This window comes from Lutra lutra, chromosome 7 (assembly GCF_902655055.1).
Source record: "Lutra lutra chromosome 7, mLutLut1.2, whole genome shotgun sequence".
Classification (NCBI taxonomy): Eukaryota; Metazoa; Chordata; class Mammalia; order Carnivora; family Mustelidae; genus Lutra; species Lutra lutra.
Window position 1 is genome coordinate 108512507 of NC_062284.1, and position 24753 is coordinate 108537259.

General features: G+C 44.0%; 1 protein-coding gene across 2 annotated transcripts in view; it reads left to right on the forward strand.

The window, feature by feature from the left end:
* The window catches only part of PRKCH (protein kinase C eta), a 249476-nt gene that overhangs the window by 115065 nt on the left and 109658 nt on the right, over window positions 1–24753 (forward strand). For both annotated transcript variants that reach the window (XR_007128580.1, XM_047736289.1), the window contains exons 3-9: window positions 5763–5913; window positions 8623–8657; window positions 9521–9609; window positions 11025–11154; window positions 13554–13681; window positions 16618–16761; window positions 16949–17122. Coding sequence is in view for 1 of the 2 variants with exons in the window: in XM_047736289.1 (XP_047592245.1) it covers window positions 5763–5913; window positions 8623–8657; window positions 9521–9609; window positions 11025–11154; window positions 13554–13681; window positions 16618–16761; window positions 16949–17122 (851 nt within the window). In the remaining variant the exon portion in view is untranslated. The remainder of the gene's footprint in view (window positions 1–5762; window positions 5914–8622; window positions 8658–9520; window positions 9610–11024; window positions 11155–13553; window positions 13682–16617; window positions 16762–16948; window positions 17123–24753) is intronic.

Sequence of the window (24753 nt, forward strand, 5' to 3'; positions counted from 1 at the left end):
ATCTTTCGAATTCTCAGGGGTGCATGAGTGTGTTTTTGTGCTTTGAAACAAAGAGGCACCCAGGCAAAAGAAGACAGAAGAGGGAGGAGTGAAGCTTTATTAAAATGAGCACATGGGAGGTGCTTCTGAGACATCTGGGATATGTGCTGTGGGATAAAGGAAAAGATTGAGGCTGGGAAGAAGGGGAAGGGCCTTTCACCCTGATTCAGGATTTGGGGGACACTGTTGAGGCTCTGAGGCAGATGGGATAAATCTAAGGTAACTAGTTGGATGGGGGAAGGGGGGTGGTAGGGGGAAGGAGGACAGGGCATTCCAGAAGGGGTAGAAGGCAGGAGCGAAGGCATTAAGGGATGACCAACATGGTGGGTGGCTATAAGAGTTTCTTCCTATGTCCTACAGGCTAGAAGGAATCACCTGAAAATTCAGAGGTCCTGTTATTACTATGGCAATAGCTGTCAGGGAGGCTGGGGGAAAGGGATTCAATTCAAGAAATACTAAAAATACAAGCGAACTGACCTTTTAACCACTCTTCATGGTATTAAGGGATTAAAGAAGTAAATTCTTGATAATTAGATCCCTGGGGAGAATTTAATTTGCATCGAGGTGTGATAAGTGCTTAGAAATTCAATGCATGTTTTGCCTTCGCAAGTATTGAGCTGGTTCTCAGGCTGGTAGAGCATATGTTAGATACAGTGTGGTCATTAGGCCAAATTTTATCATCTGCCCAGCAAAGGAGAATTAAAATCTGGTCTTTTTGTCATTCCTAAAAGGCTTCTGGAAATACGGCAGGAGAGAGCTATATAATGGAGTGACTTCTGATCATGTGTGATCCTTATCCAGAATTTTAAGAAACTTGGCCGTATTGATTATGACACGATCCCCATAGGGCTGAGGACAGGAATATAGTTATTTTCTTGAGACAGATGGGAAACCTGAGAATGAAAATAATTAGGCTGCTTGCCAAAAGTTTTACACACACACACACACACACACAATATGAAGCAGGTACTATTTTAACTATGCCAGAGCCTCTGAAAGCATCAGTGTCTTAACCAAATTCATTTTCTCTATTTTTGCATTTCATTCTTTTAAATTTCTTATGTAAACCCTAGTTTTTACTGTTAAATAGAAAATAGTAATTGGTATCTCTATGGCATACATTCTTTCTTGTGTTTTTATAGAAAAAACAATCATAGATGTTGAATTGCTGAATGAAAGGAAATGTACATTTACAACTTTGATAGGTGTTTGACAGATACCTGTCTCCAAAAACAATATTCCTACATGTGTTGCATGCTACCCTGGGCCTAACTCCATGCTGAACACTTTGCATTACCTCCTTGGAAGGTCCCTGGAAAAACGGTATGAGGACAGCACTACCCGGTTTATGGATGGGAACACTGAGGCTTGTGTGGTAAACACAGCCAGAAGAGCCAGGACTGGAGCCCAGTTACACTCCTACCAGCAGAGAGTAGAGGTGCCCCATTCCCTTGTAAGCATAGGCACATTAGCAATCCTTATAAATATTTGCCAGTTTAAGTAAAATGTCCTTGACCTCCTGTTTCTTACATGCCCATCTAGGATAGGATCGGACATCTGGTGTGTTTATTGTCTGTCTGCATTTATAGTTTTATAAATTGCCTCTTTGCCTCCTCTGTCCCATTTTTACTAGACTGTTCATCCCTTTTTATTATTAATTTCTACATATTATAAATAGTAACCCTTTGTCATGTGTTGCAAGTCCTTTTTCTCCCAGTTTGTTTTGTTCAGCTTTCTGTTTTGTGTCTTTTACCAAATAGAACTTTAAAGTTCTTAAATTACAAATCTGAGTCTCTTATGGCTTAAGAGTGTTGTTACTCTTATCCCATCCTAGGAGTATATATTTTTTCATAACTTCCTCCTTAACATTTACCTGAGATTATTTTGGTTCAGGAATGAGGTAAAGTTATTTTCTAAAAGGCTAACTATTGTCTAAACACTATTTATTAATAATCTATCATTTACCACTGATTTGAGCTATGTTCTAAGCAAAATTGATTTCTGGTTTTGGATTCTTCTTGAGTTGGTAGCATGCTGTTTTAGTCACTGTAACTTAATGTTTTATTGTGTAGAACAAGTCTTCCTTCAGTAGAATTTTTGGACAGTTTTTAAGTATTTATTTTTAATTTTATGCCAAATTAACTTTTTTTTTAAAAGATTTTATTTATTTATTTGACAGAGAGAGAGGTCACAAGTAGGGAGACAGACACAGAGAGGGGAAGCAGGCTCCCTGCTGAGCAGAGAACCCGATGTGGGCCTTGATCCAAGGACCCTGAGATCATGACCTGAGCCAATGGCAGAGGCTTAAACCACTGAGACACCCAGGTGCCCAATATGCCAAATTAACTTTTAAAAAGTTGTCAAATTTAAAGACTTCCTTTGGGGATATTTATTGGGATTTTGTTGAATTTAGTTTAGAAAGAATTGACAGCTTAATACTATTAAGTCTTTCTATTTAGGAAGTTCGTTTTTACATATCTTTTCATCTTCTTCAGTTGGGGTTTATAGTTTTCTTCATATAAGTCTTAACCTTCCTCTGATAAATTATTCCTAGTTTGGGTTTTGTAGCTTTATGAATGGGGTTATGTTTTTGTTATATATTCTAAATGGTTCTTTTGATATATTAAAGATCTGTTAACTTTTAATGATTTACCATTGTCCATCTTACTGAACTCTGTTTTTAGTAGATTGGGCTAACTTCTCCTGAGTTTTCTAGTCATGTATTAAACATCTCCAAATCATGGCATCATTGCCTCCTTCTCCCCCCACTCCATAGCTTTATCTTTTATTTTCTTTTCATCTCTAACAGCTTTGGCAAGTACTTTCAGAATAATAGTAAGCAATTGACAATTGGTCTTATTTGTTTTTAACTCTTATGGGATTTTTAAAAATTTATTTACCATTTATTTTTTGACCTGTGAGCATAATGTTTTAGTCATGTTAAGGAGACAATCTTCTACTCTTTCCAAAAAGTTTTTTATTGGATTACAAGTTAAACTTTATCTAATGCCTTTTAAACATATATTGAAGTGATCATATTTACTTTCTTTTACCTGTTAGTAGAATAAAATATAATAGGTTTTCTCATAATGCACTCATTGTTGTGCTCCTGGGAAAATTGCCCCTTGCTCAGAGTGGGTTTTTCTTTTAAGATAAGGCTGAATAGTGTCAGGTTACCTGGGCGGCTCAGTCGGGTAAGCATCTCACTGGATTTTGGCTTAGGTCCTGATCTCAGGGTTATGAGATTGAGCCCTGCATCTGGTTCCGTTCTGGGTGTGGAGCCTGCTTAGGATTTTCTCTCCCTCTCCTTCTGTCCCTCCCTGCCCCAGCTTTAAAAAAAAAAAAAAGTAATGCTGAGTAGTATAGAATTTCCTGGTTATCTGAGTGTCATTACTACTGAGAAAAATTCACATAAAATGAATTATTCAAAATGAGGACTAAATTTTGTTACTGTTCAAAAGTGGGAGAAGGAGTTTGACAAGGCTAAAATTATGAAAAACTTTACTGAATGCATTTTGTTGATTTATCATAGGCACTAATTTTTAGAACATAGTAACTTTTCAGATAAAATTCTATGGCAGAATACTACACATTTTATTTTTTATTATTATAGTGCAGTTTTAAATAGGCTATATTTTGCAAGAGTTTGAGACTTCCTCAGTTTCTCAAGGGCCTCTCCCAGTATGTTACTATTCAAGTGATTCTCTCTTAAAATGACCATCATGTTGTTTTCTATATCAAACTTCTTCTATTCACCTATGAACAGATCTAACTCTACTAGAGTCTTATCTACCATTGCCTTAAGGTTTGACTCTTGCCATTCACAAACATCACTTTCCATAGGCTGCATGAAATTCTTCAACTTTTACAAGATTTTCAATTTTGCTTTGCATTTAGTTTTTATTACGTATTAAGATGTTCCCCATCCATAACACCGCATTCAAGAAGCCGAGAAGTCAATGTAGTGGGCAAGAGTAGACACTTATTAAGTGGGAAGGATTATTTGTGTTGTAAAAGAACGGGAGAGCAAAGACCCCATTGCCTGACAACCACTGATGTTTTCTAATATTGCTTTCCTATTCGCTTTGTAAGTATACGAACTTCAATAAGGAAAATCCCTGCATCAGTATTCATGAGTGAGCTGGATATGGAAGCAGAGGGGTACTTGTCCTGAAGTCCATAATTAGAAGTTAGGTGGTCCAGAAATTTGATGGAAGAAAATATTTTCACTAAGCTGTAATGCAGATGTAGCATTTTCTTCCATTGTTAACTAACCCAAGGCAGTATTAGCGGTAATTACGTTTGTTGTCACCATAGAAATCCTGGGTGTTTTCATACTGTATTATAGATTTTACAGATTTTTAAAAATTTTTAATGGTTATTTTAAAATGCAACTCCTACTTCACTACTATTAAATGTAACTGCTGCTAATCATGACTTCAAAATTATTAGAGTGATCAGGTATAACACTAAGTAATTTCTTAAAAATACATATGTATTTCTCACTTTAAATTTAATATTTTGATACTTGATTTCCTTTGTAATCATACACACACACACACACACACACACATACATATAAGATTAAAAGATTTACTCTAAGAAGGGATCCATAAATTTCACTAGACTAAGGAGTCTGTGACATGAAAAATGATCACAAACCCCTGGTTTCTTTTTTCTGATATATCTTTGGATAAATCTGTTCTGTCTTTTAGTCCTAGGATTGTATCACATAGTTCCCTTTAAAAAAAATGGGGCACTTTTTTTTCTCTTCTTTTCTGCAGCAGGTTTAAACATTAATATCATCTTGTTTTTAGAGGCTAAAAATAATTCACCCATGAAACCATTTCGGCATGGGTGATTTTTGAGAGGCAGTCCTAAGAAAATCTTACTAATTTATTTCTAAAAAGATTGTCTATTTGGTGTATGTAGCTCTTTAATTTTGGGCATTTGTGTTTTCATGGATATCTTCAATTTCTTCCAGGTTTTTAAAATTTCTTAGCAGATTATTCTTGCATTATTTCTTGAATTTTCTTTGCATTGAAGTGATTAATTGCAAAACATTGTTGAAGAAGTAATCTTTATTGTATTAATCATAAGTCACTGTATACCTTGGAAAGTTCTAGTATAATTTATCTGGAAGACATAATCTGCTGTCTTTAGATAGTGCCCAGTTTTGATTCTTCAGACTAAGAGTCACGATTTTTAAAAATGTGAATGTGGAAAAGGAACTTTGCATTATGTCCCAGTTAATTTCTACCCATTCCAGAGATGGTGTTTGGACTGATGCTTTTGGGCAGTGTTATTGTGCTGCGGCCTTTCCTCCTTCTGTTTGTGAGGATGGCAGAACAAAAGGCGAATAATGAGAAATCTGCTTCACTTCTAGTAGTTTTAGCCAGCGATGGCCCTGAGGACACTGTGGGACAGGAACTAGAAAGCCAGGCTGATGTCCCATACTGGAACATTAGAACCCTGGGGGATCCATGGTCTGTGCTGGAGAGCCAGCTATGATCGGGCAGTGGGGATCTCAGAGTTCACTTAAGTCCAGCCCTTAGACACGAAGAGCCCTGAGGTCACTGGCAAGCATGGTGATGTTTTGGGGTGTTTTGCATCTTGAAGAAAGAAGAAACGATTTAGAGAGTATTTGAGCTGTTAGACTTTCTCTTACATTATATATAGCTAGTTTCATTGCGCATACTTTTTTCCTTTCTTTTATTGTACAGCCACTCTGCAGAGAGACCGAATCTTCAAACATTTCACCAGGAAGCGCCAAAGGGCTATGCGAAGGCGAGTCCACCAGATCAATGGACACAAGTTCATGGCCACGTACCTGAGACAGCCCACCTACTGCTCTCACTGCAGGGAGTTTATCTGGTAAGAGGTTCCCTGGCTTCTTTCTTCCTCTGAGCTTCTCTCTAGGTTGTGTGTGGTTTCAGAAGGAAGTGTGATTCTCGAGAGTTGTTTCAGGATCTGATTTTTGCCTTTTATTCCAATATGTTGGCCCAGTAATTTGAATTCCCAGTGAAAAAAAAAATCTAAACAATTTACGGATCCAAGGTTTAGATGTTATTTCTTTTTCCAGTTAATTGGGGAAAATGCTAATGAGTCATGAACTGGCTAAAGAGCATGAATTAGGAAGGCTAACCTATCAATATATGGATAATCAATAAATTGGATAATTGGCCACTGAGTAAGAGAGAAACGACAACCATATTGCTTTAAAAAAGTAGGACTCACATGGTAAGTCATAGAACTTAGTTGGTTGTAAGTAAAGTAAACACACAGTAATCTTCAGCCTAATGGTATGTGGCCAAAGGTAATGACTTTCAGTGATTGCATACTATAATCCTTGGCATTTAGGAACTGAGATAATTTACAGCCCAGAAATTCTAGGTGAATTGGGGCAATAGCTTCCTATATGCGTCACCGAAGCTGAAATTTCAGTGGCAAATCTATAATGTAAAATAAATTGAAGTTAATAGTTACCTGTGTTTAGAGCCAACTTTAAACACATGTATTTGGAAAGAGAAGGAAATGCCCCCTCGCCCACCTCCAAACATGTACACATACATACCCATCTCTGTAGGAGAAAAAGACAGTTTAGTATCCATAGCATAAAAGGAAATCCTGGTTGTGTTGCAAACCATACTCATTTTAAGTCAAAAGCACTTGGCTCAGAGTAATTTTTTCAAGTACTGATCAGTGAGTTTGCATTTTTTCGTTTTTGTTTTTGTGTGTGTATATGTTTGATTACTTTGGTTTAAAAGTCCCTGCTACCTTTTAGCAGTCAGGATCCAGGGTTAGTGTTTTTGGTGTTTTAAATTAAGAATAGAGCCTTGTCCCAAGATGGGATCAGGAGAGAGACAAACCATAAGACACTCTTAATCACAAGCAAACTGAGGGTTCCTGGGGGGTGGGGGGGTAGGGATAGCGTGGCTGGGTTAAGGACTTTGGGAAGGGTATGGCTATGTCATATGTGACATATGTGACATATGTGCTGTGAAATGTGTAAGCCTGATGATTCACAGATCTGCACCCCTGTGGCAAATAATACATTATATGTTAATAAAAATAATTAAAAAAAAAAGAATAGAGCCTTGTCTAAACCAAGGACCCACAACTGAGTGTTGGTATGTTGCTGACAGATGTGTCATCACAACTGTAGTCTTCAGAAACAAGTTCCTGGTGCATTGTCTATTGAACAAAATGAAAAACTCTGGCATCTTTGAGCTCATTTTCTACTCCTATGGTCATCTGCACTGGCTAGTTAGTTGGTGTCCACCACTCTCCTTGTGGTTTTCCTGATCTGAAAGGTCTGCTAGTCTTCATTTCATGTCACACCGTTCTGCTTCCCTCCTTTATGTGACCTGCCTGCCCCTGTGGGCATTTGTGGTGACAAACTGTGACCTCAGCTAACGTTCTCAATGGAAACTTGTTTGATACTTCACTAAATTTTTTCCACCAAGGAAACATTAACTCCCACTCAACCAGCCTTCGCTTGCATGCTCTCTCTCTCTCTCTCTCTCTCTCTCTCTCTCACATACAGAGTATTACTGTATGTGCTACATATATATGGTTAAGAGTATGGACTCTGGCATTCAATCTCATCACCAACTAGCTGTGTAAACCTAAATAAATTATATAATCCATCAGTGTCTCCTTATTTGTAAAATAAAGATAATTTTATTTTGCTTATCTCATAAACTTTTATGTGGAACATAATGTTTTAGGCACTATTCTAAGCATTTTACATTACCACCTCTCTTTACCTTAATGAAGACCCTGTGAAGTAGGAACTGCGGTCATTGTTGCCCTCTGTAGATGAAGAAACCGTGGCTCAAGGGAGTTAGCGATGTGCCCCCAGTCATGCCTGGGCCATCTGGTTTCAGAGTCTGTGCTCTGAGCCTTCCCATGATGCGTGCTACCTCGCAGGACTTTTGTGAGGATTAAGTGAGATGCTGCCCATCAGCGGCTTGGCTCAGTGCCTGGCACATCCTCCAGGTTTAATAAAATGTGGTCTGTGTTAAATGAGAATGAGGATGATATCATCATCGCCCAGAGAATACACTGGGGAGAGGCCAGCATGATAGCCGTGGGCCTGACAGGCATCCTGTGGCAGCATTTCTGTTCCCACCCCCGGACTCCAGGGGTTACGGGGGCACAGGGAAGAGGGAGGGTGCCTCAGGCCAGGCAGCTATGGTGGGCTCACCTGTTTACTTCACGGCCTGCCCATCTTTATGTGTGTGCGAGTGAGAAAAGGCGCTGGAGTGACCCTTGTGGCCGAGGCTTTGTCACCTGACCAGCTGAGGACTTGGGCTTTGCCACAGGGGGAGGTGGGCAGAATGAGGACCACCAACACCCACCTGTGTACATTGCTAGAGGATTCAGGTCATCACAGGACATCCTCTAGGTCTCGTGGTAACAAGGGCTCAGAAATCACCTCATCTTTGCTGCTTCTCTGAAATTATGTTTCTCAGGAAGGAGCAGAGGATGGCATGCATTTGTTTTCCTGAAGTACTATGATCATAGGGGCGTTGTTGCTAAAGTAGACTGATGATAGCTTTTCTCTATTGTCTTGAACAGGGGAGTATTTGGGAAACAAGGTTATCAATGTCAAGGTAAGAAAACATTTCAAAAAAGGTGTTTAATGTTGTTCTTATGTTAAAGACTGGTTATATTTAGAGGAGACAGGATACATTTCATTAATATTGTAATAGATTACTCTGCCGATCAAGGGACACTCCCATTGCAAGTATTTGGTTATGTTTTAAATTTTGGCTACATTTTAGCACAGAGGGGACGCTTTTATTTCTAAAGCCGAGATACCTAATAATGTTGAATTGTTTAAAGTTTTGTCTCTGAGATGACGTGAAAATACTGAAAGGTAGTGCCATTTTGTGAGCAGTACCCTTAAATCTTGAAGCTAAATTTTTGTTTTTCCCAACCCCATTGTTACTAGGGGTGAGAAATGACACAATGTTGTCTCTTAACCTGCTTGGAGAATGCAGGGCGGGCAGGGGAGGGCGAAGTCTTGCTCTAGGAAGAGCAACCAGTCTAGTTTTTATTAGAACAAAGAAAGGTAACAGGTAAGCTTAGGGGTAGCTTCTGGAGGGCCTGAAACCTGTCTGGGAAATTTGAACTCGACTTATTGGCAATGAGATGCCATTGAAGGTTTAGATTGTGAGGCACAGTGACCAGAATTATACCATGAGAGGATTCCTGTGGCCGTGGGTATGGGCAGGAGGAAAGCCAGGAAAGATGAAGTAGGCTCAAGACTTGAGTGCAAATAGTTTGGGTGTGAGCAAAGGCGTGAGTTAGGGGGACGGTAATGACCGTGGGAAGGACAGGAAGGCTGGATGCCATTGAGTGGGCCAGACACCAAATCAAGTCACTTTGACATGGTGTGGCCCTTGTTGACTCTACTAGAACTGGCAGATTGTGAGCCTCCGAGGAATGTATAATCATGCATTTCATTCCCTAGTGTGCACCTGTGTCGTCCATAAACGCTGCCATCATCTAATTGTTACAGCCTGCACTTGCCAGAACAACATTAACAAAATGGATTCAAAGGTAAGAAGATAGAACTTTGCTAACTAAGTGGCGGCACGAGCCCGCTGTCTCCTTGCTCCATCCCCTTTCCACTTCCCTTCTGCACTCCTTGAAGTGAATGGTGGCATCAGAATAGAATTTTCTCTCCTTTTTATATTATGCTTTTTTTTACTTCTGTGCTTGTGTAGCATGACGTCTCCGTGGGTGGATCCCATAAGTGATCAGCTGGTTACAAGCTTTCACGATTAGTGTTTCTGATTTGGAGAGGGGTTTAGAGGACTGAAAAGGTTCCTGAGTTTGGCCTCACACCACCAGGATTCGGATGCAAATCCAGCCTCTTCCAGCTAGCTTCTCTGTCAGCCTCAGTCTTAGAATGGGATCCGTATTTCCTTCATGCGCTTTTTTGGTGAGGCTTCCATACGATACAATTGATGTGACAAATATTTGTTAACTGGAAATTGTGCTTCCTCAATAAGGCGACTCTGAGCCTCCTCCGGTGTCTTCCAAAATCTCCAGGAGGATGCACTTCCATATATAAATGCTTGAATCTCATTCTCGTCGCTCGCATTGCATTCAGCTGGGGAGGGCACGTTCTAAACTGTGGCAACAGAAAGCAGCTGGAGCATTGCTGACAATGAGCTGTGGGTTTACAGACGCATCGGAGTCTGACTTTGAGCTCAGGGATTGCTTACAGGACACATATAGGGTTGCTAAAGGTCCCTTGGAGAAGTACGAGCCACAGCTTTTATGAGAAAGAGACCAGCAAAGTTCCAAGAGGAATCATAATTGCCCTACTCCTTGTCTTATTGTCATTTCAAATGGTGACATAACTGTAGTGCGTATGCCTTGTCTAATTATTTGCTGGAAGAGTTTGTGAGATGAAAGCAGGACCTGTGCCCTCAGATTGTAAAATGCAAATGGCAGGCACAGCTGGGGAGGGCCGAGTAAGCTTCTAGGATGTCGCTTTGGGGTGAATTCCTTCTGTGGTTCTGTACTCGCTGGGTGCCACCTTCTTCCCTTGGCCCCCACCCAGCACACTATCTGGGGAAGCCTGTGGTAACAGCGAGTGTAAGGTCAGTAAGAGACCTGTTTGCTCCTGCAGTTAGAAGGGTTTAGAAACTAGACATGGGCACGAGGGAGTTGGCAGGGAGAGAAATCCAGCCTGAATACCAAAGGTGATCAAAAAAAAGGTTTTCATTCCTCCTTATCTCCCCAAATGGCGAATAATCTAATGCCCACCACTACACCCTTTCTTTTGAGTCTTGTTGATGAGAAAATGGGCTCAGCCTGGTGAGGAAGGCCAGAGCACAATGCAGTAATCTCCCCAGCTCAGGTGACATGGTAACACATTGCGTTTGGGGAGCTCCTGTTACGGTTTCTGTCAAAGATGTTGGCCCGGCCTCCTAGCTCTCGTCCTTCTGCTTCTTTTTTTGTAGATTGCTGAACAGAGGTTCGGAATCAACATCCCGCACAAGTTCAGCATCCACAACTACAAAGTGCCAACCTTCTGCGATCACTGCGGCTCGCTGCTCTGGGGGATCATGCGACAAGGACTGCAGTGTAAAAGTGAGATGCCGGGGTGCTGGGTGCCCGCTTCATGGGAGAACCGCGCCGCGAGCTCTCAGAATTCTGCCAACGCGGCTTCTGAGCTGGCACCGATGGTTTTAGACACTGTGTGAATTAGGTCTTCGTAGTTCTAGGCCTATATATTCCTTGTCAGCCATGTACGGGGAGTCACCTCTGGTCCAAAGACTTCCCAGCTGTAGCTCCAGTCAGTTGTTAAATTCAGTGTTCTGTCTAGCTGGCTCTCAGCTGCTTCGTGCCGAGGGTCTGCTAGTTATATTGGCATGGGTATTTGAAAGAAGGAAAAATGGGATCTTGGTCCGAAATGGAAGGTGGTAGGAGGTGAGGTGACCAAAAGAGAAACTTCAGTTATGAGTGAGAACTGGCAGGAGAGTAGGTCTAGTGACCTCCCCAGAAAGGAGCAGGACTTGAGTCAAAGCCCAGTGAGAGCTGCCCTGGGTCTCCTCGAAGAGACTGATAGAGATTGGAGAGGTAGATGGGGTGAAGGATGTTTCGGCTTTGGCCGTGGACTTGCACGCCACTAACTGTGCCCAGTGGAGCTTTTGCCTTCGCCAAGATTCTGAGAGTGAGGGGTGATTCCTGTCCTGTTAGGAGTTGGGGAGCTGTTGAGTCATTTTCTCTTGGGTATTGCTGTAACAATCCAGCTGTCATGGGGTGCAGCCCCCTGCAGGAATACAGGCGGATTTTGGCCTGAAGGTTTAGATAAATCCTCAGTCGCTGGGGGAGGCCAAGTTGATGTCAGTGCAGCTGGACAGTGTCCGTCGGCTGCCTGCACTTACCGAGACTGCTTCTGCCAACAGAAGGGGACTGGCCCCTTGCAAAGCCTTTCATCTCTTGAGAACATCATTTCATAATTCATTTTTTTCCTAGATACATGAAGTAATTCTTTTTCAACCCAGCCAGCGACTAGCTCATGCATGGCTTTCGCTCAGGCCCTGCCTGATCTTAAGCTGGATGGTCTCCTCTGGGCGTGGTTTTCATGGCAAAAGTCACTTCCTGTTCTTGTCTGGTCATTGCCGACATGCAGAACCATGCGTGGGGCTCCACCACCTTGTTCTTGGGCCTCGTGGCCTGGGGTGGGGGTGGGTGGGTAGCGCACAGACAGTGAGCCATCTCCTGTACTCTTCTCTTTTATTGTCACTGGTACCTTAGAAAGGGCACCGCAGCCGCCTTCCTGAGAACGGGGGATTTCCCGAGAAGAGCTACTGAGGCTTCAGCCTCAGGGGCTCTCCTTTGCAAGGGTCCCTTCCACAGCTCTCCATTGGACTGGATATTCTTTCTCTTAAAGAGGGCACCCTAAATCACATTCAGACCCCCTAAACCCGGATCTGGGCTTGCTTCCAGAGCTGGGTTGACACCCCAGATATGGGAATTTGTTGCCCGCTCTTTCGCTTCTGCCTCCCATCCGCTGGGCCCACGTGAGGAAACTGCGTCCGAGCTTCCTGCTGATGAAACCTCGGGTCCCTTCATCAGCCCAAATCTGTTTCCTATGTACCAGGAATACCTGCTCCCCTCTCCTTTTCCAACTGCTGTTTATTTTTTATTTATTTATTTATTTTTTAAGATTTTATTTATTTATTTGACAGACAGATCACAAGTAGGTGGAGAGGCAGGCAGAGAGAGGAAGGGAAGCAGGCTTCCCGCTGAGCAGAGAGCCCCATGCGGGGCTTGATCCCAGGACCTTGGGGTCACGACCTGAGCCGAAGGCAGAGGCTTTAACCCACTGAGCCACCCAGGTGCCCCAACTGCTGTTTATTTTGACCTTTAAAAAACTCGCTTTGCTCCCCCATGAGATAGACCCACCGGCTGCAAGCCCTGAGAACCAGAGGCTCACAGGATGTTGTGCCCTGGGCCGCCAGGGCTCCCCGACCACAAGAGCACTCAGAAAGCGATCTTCACTTGGAGTCTTTCCTCTCAGAAACACCATTTCCCTCCTGTTTGAACAGCCATCTCATCATGAACAGCATGGAGATTGCCACCTTTTATTGAGCGATCCAAGGAAAAGCATAAAGTCAGTTGGCATGATTCCTTGTTAGTTAATTGACTGAAATGTCACGGTGATGAGTGTTTTGATTTCTGTATCGAGTCTTGCTGTTAAATCGGCAATGACTCTTACACGGGATCGAGGTAAATGTCAAAAAAGTGCACCTGAAGTGTGTTATCGTCAGCATGCCAGGCTTTCTGCCGCTGCGTAAACCAGTAGGGGAGCAACCCAGGGTTTGTTTTGAGCGCAAGTTCAGTTTAACGAGAGGATGGCATTGTTCTGCCTGGATCATTCCCCCAGCCTAATCTTTCAGGTTATTAAAGTTCTTTTTTGCAGCTTATGTTGACTTGGCTCCTTGCTGAACCTGTATTCCCTTCTCTTTCCCTCCCCCCTCCAGTCTGTAAGATGAATGTCCACATCCGATGCCAGGCGAATGTGGCCCCGAACTGTGGGGTCAACGCGGTGGAGCTTGCCAAGACCCTGGCCGGGATGGGCCTCCAGCCCGGAAATATTTCTCCAACCTCGGTGAGACTTGGCTTTCTTCGACGTATTGTAATTTAGAAGTTGTTCAGATGTGGTGAGTCCGAATGAACGCATGCGGCATGATCCAAGTTCCTAATCTCAGCAAACACAATAAACAGATTTATTGTATTTTTAAAGAGCATTTTGTCCCACAAAAAAGGTTCTTTATACAATGATGGGACAAGAAATCACAAGCATGCAGATATAGCAGGAAGTAGAAGGAGGATTTTTTTTTTTTTAATTAGCTTCCTGTCAGTGTGGTGTGGTGAAGCTCTGAGTCCAGGGCCTTGGGTTACCCTCTTTGCTGGGGCCCAGGCAGGAGAGTTGACTGGCAGCTACGGGTCTCAGCTTCCTCCTCTCCAAAGGGGTTGAGTTCGATCTCTGAGATTCTCTCCAGCTCTGGAGCCTCACCCGTTCTGTAGCTTTTGTTTGTGGATTGTGCATTTATCTCTCAAGTTCAGCAACAAACAGGAGTTCCTTCCTCTTGGCTCCTGGGAGTGGGTGGAGTTGTCTGTTGCTTTGGGCATGTTTTGTCTCACAGCCTCCCCGAGTGACCTCCACTCGCTGTTGACCCTTAGAGCCTCGACCACTTCCCAGGCCTGTGTCCTTTTGCTGCCTCCTGGCTGGAGACTACAGAGCGCTGGGAAAGAGCCGTGGCCCCTGTCGTGGTGTGTGAAAGCTGTAGCCTCATATCCGGTTTAGGAAAATTCTAGACTTCCCTGTTAAATATCTTTGTGAGTTCTTAGGAGGGGAAGCACAATCACTGTCAAGTTCTTGGTTATTCAGAAAATGTCTGTACTCAACCACCCCATTTTCCTTATTACTGGTTGATTAGGGACTTGAACTGAAATTGTATTCCTTTATTTCAGGGAAGCATCAGCAAAGTGTCTGTCCATGTCTACACCATGGACAGACAGGCAGGTTGCCAACACCAGGAGGGGGATTTCTAATGTGTGGGATGGCTATTCCCAAATGGCACAGATTAAGGATTTCGGCCTGCACCAGTGCTCCTAAAATGTCATGGAATAAGATAGGCCGTGTGGCACAAGTTGTAGGATGGGGAATGCCACTTGTCATTTGTCACTTGAACCAAGGATCCTTAATGTTATATTTAAAAGTGGAAAAGCCAAAATTACCTATCATTGGACAGCACAACATGAAACAGAATTCTTAAGTCTATCCAAAGAGAAGAATGGGTTAAAAAATTTTTTTGAGAAATACTGGCTTAGAGTTTTCTAGCCCAAGCAGAGGAAGTATTTAAGTGGAGGAAGTGAGACTCAGGCTAGTAAAGTTTTTCTATCTTTGAAATATTTATGATCGGAGATCTGGGGGGAGAAACTACTAAAAACAATGGGATTTTTTAAAGATGATCCATTTTATATCTGTAATCACTGTTTTATTGGGTTGAGTAAGTCAAAGCCTTATGGCTTTGAGCAACTGCACAGTTGTTGTTTGTTGAAAACTTTACTTAGAAGTTGTTCCAGATAAGCTGAGGTTTCTCAGCTAACTAGGGCAAAGCTTCAGAGCATTAGACTTTAGATCTATTGTCTAGATCCAAAGACAAGGTAGCTTGTCTTGTATGTCCCAAGGTGGACCTCTGCAAGTCATCTTGCCCTTAGGGAGCTCCCTCGCTGTGGCTGGACTTGGACCAGTGAGATGGGGTTATCCATGGGGGAGGCCACCCCTATCTCTGGTTCAGTATGGTGGGACTGGAAGGAGCCCTGGTTGTGCTGGTCATCAGCCTTTCCAGAGGGCCAGTTGACTGTGTATCAAGAGTCTTGAAGATTAACATTTTTGGCTCCAAAGATTGCATTTCCAGAAAGTTATCGTAAGAAAATAGAGGATGCTTGTGATCATGATGATAATGACAGCAGCTCAGTTCCTGTGTATTGAACCTGCCAGGCTCCGATCTAAGTGCTCTATGTGCTTTCTTTCATTCCTCATAATATTTTGTGTGGCAGGTGCTGTAACATCCTCTTTGTTAGAAGAAACTGAGGCCCAGAGACGGTGGGTTGGTAACTTGCCCAAAGTTACAGGATTAGGTTACTGAGCTGTGATTTGAACCCAGGCGGCTTACTTGAGAGCCTAGACTGTTAATCACCCTGCTTTGAAGATTCGCCTGCAAGGATGTTCATGGTGCTGTTATTGAAACTGGCAAAAGATGGGAGATCACCTGTTTCCAATAAGCAGGGGAATCAATGAATAAACTGGGATATATAACAGAATACAGGACAGCCCTGAAAACTCATGTTCTTGAAGGTTATGGAAAATACACATTACAGAGTGTTAAATAAAAATGTCCATTATGAAATCACAATTTTATTATATTTTTAAAAATTAATCAAGTGTAGAGGTAGTTAACGTGTGTATGTGTAATTGCTTTTATTTTTTATTTTTTGAGGGGGGGCTGATTAGAGGTATTTCATTTCATCCTTCATACATTTGTTCACTATTCTAGTTTTTATATTAATTTTTATTTCTCTTATATAATTTTAAATACTGTGTAATGAATATTGTTTCATTCATTCACATCCTAGTATAGATCCTTTGAGCAAATGTGAAAACCGCTCTTTGAATGATATGGACACCAGGTGGCGCTCTTGAATCTGACCATCCTGGGGTTAAAACCACCAAGCCACTGGAGGGACCAGACTAAGGCATTTATTTGTTTTATACACTGCTGTCTGAGTTCAAACTGAAACTCTCGATGGCTCAGATATATTTTAAAGCGATTCTTTCCAAAATATAGTAAGCACAGACCAGGAGCTGGAACTAAGGTAGTGTTGAATGGCAGAACTTGATCCCATGTCAAGCTGAATGGACCTTTCCCCATCTGCTGTGTTGAGAGTTAAGGCAGCAGATAAGGTCTTCTCCATCCATAACTGCTTCGAGCCCATGCTGCGACCTCTGACTCCCTGCTTTCCTACTCTCCTTTGCAGAAGCTCGTTTCCAGGTCAACTCTAAGACGACAGGGCAGGGAAAACACCAAAGAAGGAAATGGAATCGGGGTTAATTCTTCCAGCCGACTTGGTATCGACAACTTTGAGTTCATCCGCGTGTTGGGGAAGGGGAGTTTCGGGAAGGTGAGTCTTGGCTTCTGAGGCATCTGGGTTAAAGTTAGCATGCTACACGTATGTTGTTTGAGTGTGCGTGTAACATATTCATGCTCAGACTTGCCAACTGCCAGGCCCGTTCTGCCCCATGTGTTCCCACATCCTAAGGATCTCAAGACTTCTCACACCTGTGCTCCCTTTTCCTGCTTTGCCACAGGTGATGCTTGCAAGAATAAAAGAAACAGGAGACCTCTATGCTGTGAAGGTGCTGAAGAAGGATGTGATCTTGCAGGATGACGACGTGGAATGCACAATGACGGAAAAAAGGATCCTGTCCTTGGCTCGCAATCACCCCTTCCTCACACAGTTGTTCTGCTGCTTTCAAACCCCTGTAAGTAGGACTCACATTCACCACCTCAGTAGCCTCCTTTCTTAAAGCGATGAGACGATAAGATGTTAAAGATTTCATAAAGAAGTACATCAGACTTTTGAGGGACGAACTCTCATTGTAGGGCTGAATGGAGGTACCAGTAACTTCTGATGGCCTCTGGGAGAAAGTTGAAATCCATGAACTAACTGCTTACTGTCATGGTGTCCTAGAGAAGGATCATCTTGAAGGTTGAAAAGGTCTTCGAACATAAGTCTTCTGTAGCAGAGTGAAGGTTATGGAAATCTAAGAACAGAGTAAATGTCATGGGCTGCTTATCCTGGTGACTTTGACCTTGGCTCTACCCCTAAATGCTTAGCTAGTTATGACCTTGTCACAAAAGTTCAGATCAGGGTAGGTTCAGAGAGAGAAACTTAATTTGTCACGGCTCAACACATTGCCCCTTGCCTCCATCATGGACCCTTTGTTTGATTTCTGGGAACTGATCCTGGGATTCAAGTCTGTCTACTTGATCACGGTGCGCAATGAGGAATCCTTTTGGCCGCAGTTTACAGAATACCCCACTGAGTCCTTTGTGTGATAAATGGAAAGGGTGAGTTTATAGCTCATTAGTACAACCCTTTTTTCTTGAAGTCTGGCAGTGACAGTGTTAGGGTTGGGTTAGTAGTTCGGTGACATGGGGCATCTCTTCCCCATGGGGTTTCAAGTAATTTGCCACAGTCCTCAACATCACACCTGGTGTGATGGCATCCGAAGGAGGAAGCACAAGGACAGAAGCCCAAGGGCCTTGTGGGCCTCTCTCCTTTTATCAAAGAGAGAAGAAATCTTTCTAGACTCGAGTTACCCGCTTATCCTTAGCTACAAAGGATGTGGGAAGTGCAAGTATCCAGGCAAGATAAGTAGGTTTATCCTGACTGGCTCCCACCACCCTTGACTCATCTCTTGGGGCAGGGCATTCTGTTCTTTCTTTAGCATTGGGCTTAGAAGTTGGCTTCTGCCCTCAACAAAGAGGAAAGATGGCTCCCGAGAAGGTCCCCAGAGGTCTGCTGCAGATATTTCAGAACCTTCTTCCAGTCAAAAGGCATTTTGGGAAAGGGAACCTGGGACGTGCTCCTTGTCTCTGCTACCGTCTGGGCCATGGAAGGTGTGGTGGGGGCAGAATAGGGACATCCCTGCTGTACCAGGGATCCTACAGTGCCTTTCTAGGGAAGGCGACAGCTGAGCTCAGACCAGAAGGGCAAATTAGAATGATGAGACAGAGAGAATGGAGGTGAACACACCATCTAGGGAACGGCACCTGCACAGGTGTAGTGGTTAGTGAGAGCGAGAAGTGTGAACACTGCTTAGTGCGCTTCACGTGTGGGGCCTCTGCGGGGTACATGGGAGAACGGCTGGGGCAGAGGTGACCTGGGCCCGGCTGGGAAGGGCCTCGTAAGCTCTGTTAAGGACCTTAGAGTTTAGACCTAAGAGCAAAAGGAAGAGATTTAAGCAGAGGAATGACATATCAGATTGTATTTTTTAACTATTAAAAAAGCTAACTTTCTGCAGTGGGTAATAGGAGCACCCTCCAAATATCCATATCCTTTCTCTGAAAGAAACAGTTTTTACTAATTGCACGTGTTGCCTTTCAAAGAGCTTTTTGCACATGAAAGCGTACACCTACAACACATCTGTGCATTTATTTTTTTTTTATTTAAACACAAATGGTAGCATACTTTGTCTTTTAATGTAATGTATACCTTAGTCTTTTAATGTAACGATAGATCTTGGAGATTGTGTCATATTTGTACATTATCTAGCTGCCGCATTTTTAAATTTTTAAATTTAAATTTTTAAATATTTAAAAAGACCCTGACACAATTTATTTAACTTGTTTCCTATAGGTTGTACCTAGTCTTTTCTTCCAATCAATGTTGCATTAAGCCCCCTTGTATTTTCGTCCTTACATACTGTTCTATTATTTGTCTAAGACACACAACTACAAGTGGTGTCACTTGGCCAGTGGTGTGTACATTGAAAATTGGGACTGAGTCCCATCAGCCTCCTTCCCCATAGCAGTGAAAGGTGGCTAACATTTTGTCACCTCTATACCAGGCACTGTTCTAAGTGTCTATGAGCATTGTCTCATTAAGTCCTTTGAGTGGCCCTGTGAAGTAAGGTTAGCACTGCTCTCATTTTCCAGATAAGGAGACTGAGGCCTAAAGACGTTTAACTTCTAAGAGACAGAGGTTTGGGCCCCAGGTGGTCTGCCTGCAAAGCCCAGACTCTTCTCTCCCAGCTGTGGGAGGCCTCTTGCCTCCACCATCCCATCCTGCCATGCAGTCTATTATGTTGATGACCGGAGAGTTTGAAACAAATGGTTTCTTCAGCCTTCTCATTGGCATTCCTCTGACTGAGCGAGGCTGAGCGTTCACAGATATTTGAGCGTCACCTGTGTTCAAATCTGTGCTGTTAAGGACCACGTGTGACCTGGAGAAGGGGTGGGCCGGCGAAGGCTGGGAGCTGGGAGAGGTGAGGGTGTACTGGAGGCACCCACTCCCATGCCGTCCGAGCATATTAGAAGGAGCTGGGACATCAGCCAATAGCTACACAGGTCCCAGCTGCCCCTGTACTGCTTCCTTCTTCCCCTGTACTCTGGACTCCAGGGAGCCACACCCTCCTCACCTCCTGGTCTTTGGTTCATTCCAAAGGCCCTGGAGCCCACACAGCTGGCCCCTGCTGCCTTGTCTGATTCTGGGCTGCCCATCTCTGAGGACCAAGGCTCCTCTGGAGCTTTCCTTGTGCTCCTCCTCCTACTTCCTGGAGAATCCTCGAAATTCGATTTCCTGTGCTCTGTGCTTTGCCTACAAAAAGCCCTTCCCTGTCCTCATCTCTCTCATCCAGCTGTTACCTCGGAAGGGAATAGGGTGGCAGCTCAGGCTTGAAAACACTCTTGTCAGGAAGGATGGTACCATTCGTTGATTACCAGTTGTCTGCCGACATTTTCCAGTTTGAGCCTCCGGCTCATACCATGAATCGGACACGGTTACCCTCAAATCATCTGTCCAGGGTCTGAGCCAAAGAGTGGATAGTTTTCTATGACATTAAGTTAGATGATTTTTACTGGCCTTTGAATCAGACAGTTGACAGGCCATTAGTGAATTTAGTCTGGTCGTGCAGTGGCTGTTGTTTCAAGATATCTAACGAACAAATAAGGAAGTGTCTCATACAACTCCATATTGCAAAAGGAAATCCCCGGGCTTCCATGAAACAGACTGAGGTCTCAACACAGATTGTGTTATGGCAGAGTAGAACAAGAATAAACCTGGATCAGATTGAGAGCCCAATGAAAATAGCATAAACAGTGCAGAATTTTCTAGAAAAGTATAAATTATACAATATAACAAATTATTGGTGGCCACACGGAATTTCCTCAGTGTTCAGCGGGCCTTAAGCACTGGTGGGGTCTTTTCCCTAGCGGTAGTTTCATGTGTGACCACAAGGTGGCGGTCGTTACTGCTAGGTGATTTTCTTTCTCCACCAGCACTAGGAACTGACGTTGGGAGTTACAGCTTCTGTTTTGCAGTAGATGTCTCCAAAGCAAAGGGTGAAAGGAATTTCATCCTGTCTTAAGTCTAGATGATAAAGTAGAGGGGAACCAACCTAAAGAATCAAGTGACTTTTTCTCCTGCTGAGCTAGAGAGACACAATTTTCATTTTGCTGTAGTTCATACTTCTCTCCCCCTTGCAAGGTATCAGACTCTATAATATACAGGCATTCATTTGCTGTGCATCTGTCCATCTGTCAGAAATCCCCAGGGACTATCCCCATTTGCTGTTGCAAAGCTAACTAGACAGAACAGAAAATGCCAACTACTGCAAGGAAGCCCGGCAGATCCATTACTTTGTAACCGCTCAGTTTGGCAGACTGTGGCCTCTAAAATGAGACGCTAATCCCTGAGTTATGCTGAACTGTTAAGCTCAGCATTTAGAAGCCAGCAGAGGTGAGGTATTAGGGTCACACCCAGCTATCTGCAAAGTATCATCTCATCATAAAAACCCTTGGAGAACTGTTATTCCTCTAACGTCCTGCCCCTGGAATGAGTGTCTCTGGGGCCCAGAGACCGGGAGTGGGTAACTTGCAGAGGGTCACTTGGACTGTGAGTAGGGGGAACAAGGTTCATCTCCAGGGCAGGCTGACCCTGGAGCCGGCTCTGTGCCCTGACCCATCAGTGCACATTGTCCCTGATTCGTCCTCTGCGTCAGTACCTCCTCTCTGCCTCGGCTCCCCTCCATCCTGCTGCTATGGAAGCAGCATTGCCCTTGGACATGGAAGACCCGAGTTCTTACAGCTTTGTTTTCCTTGGAGTAGCTCGAGCCTACCTTAAAATTCTTTTGAGCTTTAAAGTTCTCATAGTTTAAATGAAAGCAGGATCGTAGTGAGGACCAAAGTAGAGAATGCAGAAATGCTCTGTACGCAGGCAGCACTGTTCAGAAGTAAGACTCACTGCTATGATGACTGCCTCCTTCTTTGCACCAAAGAAAAACGTCCTGGTGCTTCCCAGGGCCAGCACAGACCCCATACAGAGGGTATAGTAAATATCCCAAAAGTTGAAATCTTAGAGCCACTCCTGTGCTTGGCAAAAACAAAAAAATAAATTTCAAATTAGCACATAATTTATCAAGCTTGCTTCTTAGGATTATGAGCTCATAAATTATTGCCTCCAATTCTTTCATGATAGTGCATGTTACTTGCAAATATGTAATTAAATTGCCATCCTCATACATTTGCGATAGCATTATAAATCCTTACAGTTTGTGAATAGTTTGATAATCTGGATCAAGACTCATAAAAATGTTCATACTCTGAGATCTGTTGATTTTATTTCTGAAACTAGCCGAAGAAATGAAATGTTACACGTTATATGTATATATATGTATGTACATAAAGATGTTTAATTTTCGGTGCACTATTTATAATAGGAAAATGTTGGGAACAACTTCAGCAGTAGGAACTGACTTAAATAATATATTATTGGGTGGAGATTTTCAGCTAGTAAAGCAATAATGAATGCTATATGGCCAAATGATATGGTGTTGGACACTGTCATAAGCAACCAATGTGTATTATTTGCTGGTTCCACTTCTTACAACAGCCCTGTAGGACAGGTGCAATTATGATCTTCATTTTGCCAAGCAATAAAGTATGGAGGAGTTAAGTCACTTGCTTAAAATCTGATACAGTAAATGGTGGAACCAGGAAGTTAGAGCCCAGGAAATAAGACAGAATTATGAGGGTTAGTGGCGTATATCCTTGTCAGGTTCTGTCCAAGGTGGTGCACTGGCAAACCTAGCTCCTCCAAGAAAAGCCTGGAAGGAAATTATGCCAACTAAACTGCCAGGGATGGCTCGAAGGCAGTGACACGAAGGATGTTTTCTCTTTGTTCTATTTGCTGATTTTGGTCTTGAGACTTTATTTCTTTACCAGTGGGGGTGGGGAGGAGTGAGCCATTGCTAAGCCAGGGTGGAGGAAGGGAGAGTCCCTGTTCGGGTGCAGGCCTAGTGAACCCTGCCTTCCCTGCTCTTCTAGGTGAAATTCATTTCATAGCCTTTTTATCTTCATCAGTGACTCAGGAGTCAGCCGCTGAGCCTGCTGGCATTTGCAGCCTGAAATCCGGGCCTCCCTCACCCCCCCCCAGCTCCCAGCCCCCCCCCGCCCCCCCCCCCCCGGAGGGAGGGAGGAGGCTGTTCACTGGCTCTCCTCCTGGAGCCTCAGCTGAGTGTGGAGGGGCGGAAGAACAAAGACGGGGCAGTAGCAGGAGGGGGAGTGGCAAAGTAAATACTGGTCAGATGCCTCCGTCTTTGTTCAGAGACCCAGTTTATTGAAGCAAAAATTTCCATTTTAAGACACTCCGTGCCTGGTGCCCAAGGGCTGCCTGTCATCTGCAGGACCCAGACCCAGGTCAGAGACAAGCCATGCAGAGCCTCCCTTGTTGGGAATGCTCCCTCGGGGTTGGTGTTTGCAATCTCCTGCATTCAGGTGGGCCACACACACTCCCTTCCTTGACAGGGACAGAAGCCCAGTGCTCTGGATTTCTACCGCCACCCATCCTCTACTTGTCCGGCTTTCCTCAGGATGTCTGTGTGGCTGCTGGGGGGTGGTCACTGGTCCTCAGAGCATCAGCCTACAAGGCTTGTCCACAAAGCAGTGCACCCCGAGTTCTGGCAGGGACACAGCCTTCCAGAGAAAGCCAGTCCTCCAGTGTTGGTCAACAAAGCAGAAGACCTACTTCCCAGTGTGAAGGTGTCCAGTAATCTGCATGCTAAACGCCGTCTGCTTACACGACTGCTACACGGCGATTTCAGTATATTGAAGTCGTACAATACGTTCTGAAAATCACCTGGCAACATGAGCATGCAGGGATATTACTCTTTCCGTGTTTCCTCCTTTGTTGTTATAAGAAATATTTGCAAAGGAGTGTGTGCATGCCTGCGAGTGTGTCTGACACAGACAGATGAGATAGCGAGTCCTGTGGCTCTGGAATGAATCTTTCAGAATTTTATCAGGCAGGCGACTCCACTGCCACCTCCAGTGTCAGAACTCTGAGTGCTACTTCTGGCTTAATTCATAGCCCCCTTGTTTTTGGGAGGTCTTGCATTTGATTTTTTTTTTTTTTTTTTTTTTTTTTTTACCCATATAAGCTCCTCCGCCTGAATCTTTGTTTTTCTCTCACGGACCTAGGGGGTTCAGAGAGTGACCCTGCAGTTAGCTTCACACAGGTGATGGGTGGGAGGCTGCAGCCTTCTCCGCTGCGCCCTAGGTCCCTGCTGCCCGCTAGTCCCCCAGCCCCCTGCCAGCCTTGCATAGCTCCCCACAGCCCTGTGCAGCCTACTCCCCGCAAGCCCCCCAGCCCCCTGCAGTCCCCTGCAAACCCCAGCCCTCTGCAGCCCTGCACAGCACCCCCGCAGCCCTGTGCAACCCCCCCCACAGCCCCCCGCCAGCCCTGCCTAGCCCTGACCTGTTCCATGTCCCTCCAGCTCTCTTTCCCTTTCCTGAGTGTTGAGTGCATACTTGGCCACGGTCGCCAGCCTGTTTGTCTGCTGAGCTGCTGCCAGAGACCAGCTTAGAGGATGAGAAGGTACACTGGGCCCTGGAGGGGTGTGACCCGCGGGGCTCTGAGTTACCGTGACATTCTGGACTAGGGGAGAGACCCCGTGATGGTGGTTAAGTGAGGAGAGGGCAAAGTGCATCCAAAAAAGCTAGAAAGGACAAGGGTCTGAAGAGGCTCTGTTCTTGCCTTTGGAGAGCTGGTGGATTCTTAGAGCCTGAGGGGTATCTGCTTGAAAGAAGCGATGGGTGAAGAGGAATGGCACCCACTCTTCGTTGAGACCTTAGTATGTGTTCTAGGTGCTTCTCCATGTTACCGGTGCCTATGCAGCTGTGCATGCTGGCATTTCAGGAACATCTGTGCAATGAACAGTCAGGGTGGTGCAGAATGCTATTGTCTTCATTTAGAGATCTGGACACTGAGAGGTCGCGAGAGGTTAGATAACTTGTTCCAGATCACACAGCGAGCGAGAGTCAGACCACGGATTCTTAACCAGGTCATTAGCTTCATAATCTTTGCCATTACTAAAATACCTCCCGTAGAAAT